Source organism: Rosa chinensis, chromosome 2 (genome assembly GCF_002994745.2).
Source record: "Rosa chinensis cultivar Old Blush chromosome 2, RchiOBHm-V2, whole genome shotgun sequence".
Lineage (NCBI taxonomy): Eukaryota > Viridiplantae > Streptophyta > Magnoliopsida > Rosales > Rosaceae > Rosa > Rosa chinensis.
In genome coordinates this window covers 62,308,708-62,316,919 of record NC_037089.1, presented here as the reverse complement: position 1 = coordinate 62,316,919, position 8,212 = coordinate 62,308,708, and the positions used below count along the sequence as shown (strand labels likewise).

General features: G+C 39.3%; 1 protein-coding gene across 2 annotated transcripts; it reads left to right on the top strand.

Moving 5' to 3' along the window:
• Positions 1-360: 360 nt before the first annotated feature.
• LOC112186178 (disease resistance protein RPV1) lies at positions 361-7,796 on the top strand. 2 transcript variants are annotated; one of them, XM_024324530.2, is made up of 9 exons: positions 361-499; positions 605-1,161; positions 1,309-2,419; positions 2,659-3,036; positions 3,121-5,019; positions 5,132-5,925; positions 6,491-6,559; positions 6,839-6,944; positions 7,068-7,796. In XM_024324530.2, exons 2-6 carry the CDS (start codon positions 674-676, stop codon positions 5,807-5,809), a joined length of 4,554 nt encoding a protein of 1,517 aa, XP_024180298.2. In that variant the 5' UTR covers positions 361-499; positions 605-673; the 3' UTR covers positions 5,810-5,925; positions 6,491-6,559; positions 6,839-6,944; positions 7,068-7,796. The 2 variants fall into 2 exon arrangements, with proteins under 2 accessions (XP_024180298.2, XP_024180299.2); XM_024324531.2 differs by having other exon boundaries at positions 6,485-6,559.
• The last annotated feature ends 416 nt before the right edge of the window (positions 7,797-8,212 follow it).

Genomic DNA, 8,212 nt, shown 5'->3' with positions numbered 1-8,212 from the left:
CCCGGCCCGGCCCGAAAAAGCCCGCAAGGCCCGCCTTTCCGGGCCGGGCTTGGATCTTGACATTTATAATAAAGCCCGGCCCGGCCCGGCCCGCTATTTTTAAAAAAGGTAATTAGGCCCGGCCCGGCCCGTTGACGACCCCTACCTCCTTGTGGGACAAATCAACCACCAGTACTAATGAACGGTCGAGATTAAAACAAGTGCTAGTGTACCATCTACCGGCGGTGTACTGAATAGTTTTCGCCCAACAGCATTATTGGAAGAAACATTGTTCGTTCACGTCTCTTTCCTCTCACTTTCCTTGGTTTGAATTTTCAAAGACACTTTAAATAAAGTGATAGAGAGAGTAGTGGTTGGTAATAATTCGCATAGATTTCCTTGCATTTTCTGCTGCTCTTATCCCGCTACCGACCATTCTTGTCCCAACAATTTCAGAACATCAGCATTATCTCTCTGTTTCCTTTACTCTCCCACAGTCTGATCCCATTTTGTTTCAGAAGTATGTTTCTGTAAACTTTTATTATTTATCAATTATTATATGTGTATATGCCTCTAAGTTCTAACCATTTAATCTTGTATATTGGATTTCGTTATCCTGATTCAGGATCTAGGATTGTCAAGCTTTGGTCCCAACGCTCATGCTCTGAGTTTTGGACTTGCACGTTTCTGTAATATGGCCTCCTCTTCTGCTTCTGCTTCTGCTTCTGCTTCTGCTTCCACTGACATCCCCCTAAAAGAGAAGTATGATGTCTTTCTCAGCTTCAGAGGCCTCGATACCCGCAGGACTTTTATCGGCCATCTAAAGAAGGCCTTGGATGATAAGAAGATTGTTACCTACATAGATTATGATATTGGGCGCGGAGAAGAAATCGAACCTGCCCTTCTAGAAGCAATCGAGAGATCAACGATTTCCGTGATCGTTTTCTCTGAAAACTATGCTTCTTCTCGATGGTGCTTGGACGAACTTGTGCATATACTGAAATGCAGGAAACGTGTGATACCCATATTTTACAATACAGATGTATCAGATATATCGAACCAGAACGGGAGTTATGAACTTGATGAACGTTTCAAGGATAGAACAGAGTCTGAGCGTCTCAAGTGGAAGGATGCTTTGAAGAAAGCATCTACTATAGTTGGATTTGAATCAATGAAGTTCAGGTAACTCTTGCCTCTGCAACTTGTATACTAATTTCTACTTGTCCTGATCAATCAATTATAATTTTGATCAATTAAAAAAAAAAAAAAAACTAATTAATCCCTTGTATAAGCAACCATTAATTATTTGTCTTTGGTCATATGTGCTAGGGATGATGCCGTTCTGGTTCAGGAAGTTGTCGAGTTTGTTGACTCTATTGTGAAATTGGGTTTTGAGTCCTCGAGTTATGAATCAAAAGGTTTAGTTGGAGTTGAACGTCGGGTTCAGCAAATTGAATCATTACTATGTATTGATTCTCGAGATGATCGCGTTCGCTCCGTAGTTATTTGGGGTATGGGAGGTATCGGCAAGACCACCCTTGCTGATGCTGTTTTTCACCGTCTCGAGAAGAAATTCCATGCTAGCTGCTTTCTTAAAGATGTTAGAGCACGTTCTGGGACTCCAAATGGACTCCAAGAATTGCGAAACATACTTCTTCGTACATTATTAGGGAATGAAAAACTAGATATCCAGTCCCAATCTATAGACCCTTCTACTGCAAATCAACTCAGCCGTAGAAAAGTCCTGGTTGTTCTTGATGATGTTGACGAGTCAAGCCAATTAGACAAGTTAGCTGGACGTGGTGTTACGTTTGGCTCAGGAAGTAGAATCATGATAACAAGTAGAGATAAGCAACGAGCTACAGAGATGGAATCACTGAGGAAGGGAGGTAACCATGATGTTGAGATATATGAGGTTGAGAAATTAAATGAAGATGAAGCTTGTCAGTTAGTCAAGTCGAATTCCTCCGCAGGTTTCTATTCTGAAGTAGATTCTACGGATTATTTTACAAAAATGGTAACTTATGCTGCAGGCTGCCCCTTGGCCCTTAAAATTTGGAGTTCCTTATCCCGTAAATATTCATGGGATCAGATGACAAAGAAACTCAACGAAAAGATGGGGAGCATTTATGGAGTGAGTTATGATGTCTTAGGAGACGATGAGAAGGAAATATTTCTTGACATGGCATGTTTCCACAAAGGGAAGCAAATAAATGATGTGAGAGGATATTTAAATTGCCGTGGTTTCAATGCGGATAGTGGAATTGATGAGCTTATTGGTAGGTCCCTTATAGAAGTAAGAGAAGATCACCTATGGATGCACGATGTGATACAAGAAATGGGCCGGGAAATTGTCCGCAAACAATGTCCTGAAGAGGCTGGAAGACGCACCAGGTTGTACAGCCTTAAGGACATCTGTCATGTATTGCAACATGATACGGTAAGAACTTAAATGCATCAACTCTGTTTTTGAAATTTGCATGCACTTTAAAAAGAAAATACAAGTAACAGAAAGATAGAGAGAGGAAAAAAAAAAAAAAGGTTTGATATGTAAAATGAAATTTTACCTTCAATCAATAAGACTTGCATTGTTCGGATATAAGGCTAGTTATTGCAATGTTTTGAAAATTTTCTCTATATTGTATGCTCATTTACATATGTTTTACTTCTGATTTTCAGGGAACTGCAACAATTGAAATCATGTCCATGGTCCACTATGACATCTCTTCATTGGAGTGTAATTGGAAGAAGCCTACAAGTTCCATGGTCCACTATGACATCTCTCCATTGGAGTGTAATTGGAAGAAGCCTACAAGTTTAAAGTTGACCCCTCAAGTCTTTGGAAGGATGTATAATCTAACATTCCTAGAACTTGATGGGCATAACTTCAAATTGAAACTTCCTGAAGGCGGTCTCGAGTCACTTCCCAATGTCCTTAGATATCTGTCCTGGAAGGGTTATCCTTTAGGAACTTTGCCATCAAAGTTTTCTCCGAGCTGTCTTGTTGAGCTTCATATGCGCAATAGCAAACTCCAGACAGTTTGGAATACAGACCAGGTATGCTTAAATTAGTTCTTTAGTAAATTAAGAAGTAAGAGTCATATAATCATGCCAAGTTTCTGTTTCTGTTTTGTTTTACAGAAACCTCAGCTTCTAAAAAAGGTCGATCTTAGTAACTCAACGGAGCTGGTTGATGTCCCATACCTCACAGCATGTCTTGAGAGTATAAATCTTGAAGGATGTGTGAGTTTGGATCAAGTTCCAAATCTCTCAAAGAGTCTAAATATCGGGAGTATAAGCCTTCAAGGGTGCAAGAAGTTGGTTATAGTTCCTTCATACTTTAAAAATCTTCACAAGCTTACAGTTCTGAATCTGAGGGGGTGCCGGCTTCTAAAATGTATTCCAGAGATGCCAAGCAATATGGAATTCTTACATATAAGTGGACTATGGAATTCCTTCACCCTGGAACTGATGGAATTATCTGGATTGCCTTCATCAATCTGGTCTTTTAAGAAACTTGTCGAATTGGATCTTAAAGGGTGTTGCCACATTGAGAATCTTCCAAGCAGCATTTGGTTGTTGAATTCCCTCACATCTCTTGATTTGTCTTATACGAGTTTAAATTATCTGCCCTCATCAATTGAGTGTCTTTCTAGGATTGTTTCAATTGATTTGCAAAATTGCGTCAAGCTTGTGAGTCTTTCAGACAACATCGGTAAGTTGAAATCTCTTGAACTACTTAATCTTTCTTTCTGCAAAAGATTCAAATTCTTCCCGGAAATCTTAGAGCCTATGGAATGCCTCAAGAAACTTGATCTCTTTGGTTGCGATTGCTTGGAGAGCCTTCCAACCAGCATTTATAAGTTGAAATCTCTTGAGGAACTTAATCTTTCTTGCTGCCATGGATTCAAATTCTTCCCGGAAATCTTAGAGCCTATGGAATGCCTCAAGAAACTTAATCTCTTTGGTTGCGATTGCTTGGAGAGCCTTCCAACCAGCATTTATAAGTTGAAATCTCTTGAGGAACTTGATCTTTCTTGCTGCCGTAGATTCAAATTGTTCCCGGGAATCTTAGAGCCTATGGAATGCCTCAAGAAACTTAATCTCTTTGGTTGCAATCGCATGGAGAGCCTTCCAACCAGTATTTATAAGTTGAAATCTCTTGAACTACTTAATCTTTCTTCCTGCAATGGATTCAAATTGTTCCCCAAAATCTTAGAGCCTATGGAATGCCTCAAGAAACTTGATCTCTCTGTTTGCCGTCTCTTGAAGAGCCTTCCAACCAGAATTTATAAGTTGATATCTCTTGAGGAACTTAAACTCTCTCGTTGTTCCTCACTCGAATTCTTCCCAGAGATCTTAGAGCCTATGGAATGCCTGAAGACTCTCGATTTAAGTGATACGAAGATTATAGAGCTACCCGACTCCATTGAAAACTTAGTTGGGCTTGAAGTATTGGACTTATCCAAGTGCAGAAGCCTTAAGTCTGTCCCAAACAGTATCCACAAATTAAGATTTCTCAAGGATTTCAGAGTTGCTGATTGTTGGGCACTAGAGAAACGTCTTATCTCATCATCGGACATTTTGTGGTCTTCGCTATCTAATTTAGACCTCGGAGGATGCACCAGGTTGGAAGAAATCCCTGATGGACTCATGAATTGCTTCTCACTAAAAGAATTAAATTTTAGCAAAACCAAGATTAAGAGCATACCTACAAGCATCAAAGGACTTTCTGGATTAAGATCCCTGTACATATGGAATTGCGAGTACCTAGGTTCTCTACCAGAGCTCCCATATAATCTAGAAATTTTGGATGCTGATGGTTGTAGGAATCTGAAGATGGTGTCACTCTCAATGACTGCAGTTACACAAGGTCTGGATCAATTATGTGATGAAGATTCTTTAACACGTGAAGAGAGATATTCATTTCGTAGTTGCAAAAGCTTGAGTGAGACCGCAAAAAGCAACATGATGAATGATGCAGAGCTTAGAATTATGCGAATGGCAGCTGCATTTTCCAAATTGCAAGAAATAGATCCTGTAAGTCTCTCTCCATATATCTATGAAATAAATCCTTGTATGAGATTGATTGAGTATGATTCGTCTGTTGTTTACTATACAAAATCGTGATGTAAGTCTATCTGTGGTACAGGAAGATTATGGGTTTTGGTATTACTCCGTTTCTATTGTCTATCCTGGAAATGAAATTCCAGAGCGGTTCAGGTGTCAAACAGCAGAGGGATCTTCAATAAATATCAACCTTCCTGTGGATCCTTCTCATACAGATACAAACTTCTGGCAACTCGTTCTGTGCGCTGTTCTCGACGAAGACGAAGATGAGGACGAGGACAGCGCACAGAACGAGGACGAGGACCAGTTCCTCGACGAAGACGAAGATGAGGACGAGGACGAGGACCAGTTCAAACCGTCTAGATACATTCCCTACATTATGGGCTTCCATTGTGAATTCAATTGCACGACCAACAATGGTGACAGCTCTGAATATTTTGAACTTCCCTGGCCCAATAATGAAATTGAAATAGAAAAAGGCACGAATTGCAATGACAAATCTCAGGTATTTGTATGGTATTGCCCATACTTGTCCGCTCATGCTCACAATGCCAGCAAGGCCTCGTTCAATTTTTCCTTGTATCCATATTACCCACGTGAGCTCGATCGCTTTAAGGTGAAAAGGTGTGGGGTCTGCTTGCTGTCTTCGCAAGGCCAAGATGTTGTGAAATTTGTAGGGGTCGATCAAGATGTTGGAGAACCAAAACCAGAGCAGGTTATTTCAAGAAAGAGAAGCCGCGATCAGTATGAAGCCAGTTGAAGCGCTACTGTTGCTCTCTTGGATTTGTTTCACTAAATGTTTTGATGCGGCGGACAAATGGAGACAGGACCAGATGACAATATTATGCACTGTTATTAGTCAAGACACCGTGCGAGGTAATAAAACTTCTGAACCTGGGCGTTATGTTTTTAAGGGGCATGCTCTTAATCCCTAGGAGTTAGAATTTTGTTCTCAAGGGGTACGTTGTTGTTGCTCTCCAAATGAGTGCTGGGGAGTTTTGGGGCATGTGGTTGGAGACATTATGTCTCTGATGCAGTAAGCTATGGTTAGTAAGTGATGTGTGTTTCCACCCTGGAGAGGGAAACTGTGTCAATAGCTCATACATTAGCAAGGTATTGTCTTGGGGATAGTGGTTGGTCTCATTGGATGGGAGCTGGTTAATAAATTGTGTTGAAAATGATTCTATGTAATGTTTTGTTTTGTTTGTTTGTTTGTAATTTCATGTAATTCTTTTTTTTTTCATTTTTTTTTCATAGAGTTGAGGCCAGGGTGTGTGGGTACTCTTTCCTTCATTCGGAGTTTTTTCCTATTCCAATGTTATGTCTCATTTATATGCATATCTGTTATGTATCTTATGATGGTTCAAAGGCTGAACTTCTGAGGCTTTTGATTAATTGTACTTGAATCATTAATACATGATATGTTTTTTGTTAGTTGCAGGGAAAGGGGACTTGCTTACTGATGACACCGCTTCTGCCCATCTGGGATCTTTTTATGGTTCTACTCAAGGTTATTAATTAGGTGTTAACGCCTATTTTTGTTTTCCTTATTTGATACAAAAGAGCTAGCTAGTTGGCCCTAAGCAATGCAGATATGTTCATGTTTACAAAAGAAAATTTTAATCTCAAATAAGATACCAAATGATCCCTAAGCTACAACAAATGATCTCTAGGCTACAACAAGATAGCAATGACATACATGATCCAGTCATTTTTTTCTTCCCAGCTACTTGAAATGTTAAATTTAAAAAATGGTTCTAAATTTTCTTTTTCTTTATTTATGTGCCAGCTTTCTCATCTGTATTGTGTATGGGGAAACTTTATGGACGATGTTTGCTTCTTGTTATTCGTGCTTGTCCTTCATTCACAATGCTTTTTGATGATCAAGTATTGAGGTAAGGAATAATTATCAGTCACTAATCAGCTCATGAATTAATAAACATTGTGTTAATTTTCTATATCTTCTAATCATGATCATTCTTGTAGCCTTGTATGACTGTTTTCTTTGTTTGATGAAGACTTTAAGCTCCTCAAGATCAACACTTGAGCAATCAAAGTGAACATAAACTGTGATGGGTTCCTGCAAAAAGTAAAGAAACTCCTTCAGAGAATTGAAGGTGTTTACCAAGTCAATATTGATGCTGAACAGCAGAGTCACAGTTTCAGGAGTTAAAGACTCTGCCACTTTGATCAACAAACTGCTATGAAACATTCTGCGGTCCAAAACCAGGAGCAAAAGACCATCAATAATGAAGCAGACAAGGCAAGAAAATGAAGCAATGCAGCTCCAACAACCACGGATGATGTATCACCGGTTCCCATTCATTCCTCTAAGTACTGGCAATTAATTACTACCACTACTATCCTGGTCCTAGTCCTAGTTCTGCCTCATATCCTTACTAGTGCTGAGCCTAATTACAGTGGTGATGGCCGGAAACATTGCAGCTCATTTGTTCAATGATGATAACACCAGCAGCTATTCTATCATGTAATTCAAATCATGCAGACTTGACATTGGGTATTGAGGGCTTAGTTGCCTTTGACTGATTTGGAGGACATAATATGGACTACGATGAGTAGTGGAGTGAATCTCATCACTCAGAGTGTATTATTTGACTGTTTCATTTATTCCGACTTGATTGATTCATTAATTTCTGGAAACAAATAAATTCATCATCCTGTAGTATTTTACACATTCAACTCTTTTGAAAGATGAATTTTTCATCGTCCTTTAGGACGGTTGGGTTTGGGACTGCTTTTCATGTTTCATTTTGGTTTACTTGTTAATCCCTTTCATTTACCTATTAGAAATTTAGAACTGGGAGGTTGAAGCCTATATAAAGGCCTGCTCTGGTTATAATCAGTCTTTTAATCCAATAATTCTCTTCTGGTCTATATCCTAGCTTGTTCTGAGGTTTAGCACCTACGGTCAACTAGCTGTTTTTTTATCATTAGTCCGAATCATATATGTCTGAAGATGTATCGACATCCTAGTAAGACTACCATCAAAATCGCTCATTCTGAGTAGGCGTGCATTCAAGTCATAGAGAGATTATATTTGATTGGCAGTTCAGGTTTTATTCGAACAAATAATAATAGGAATGTAATAGAAAGTTCCAATACTTTCTAATCTCTTACCACCAATCCACCATAGATAAACCAG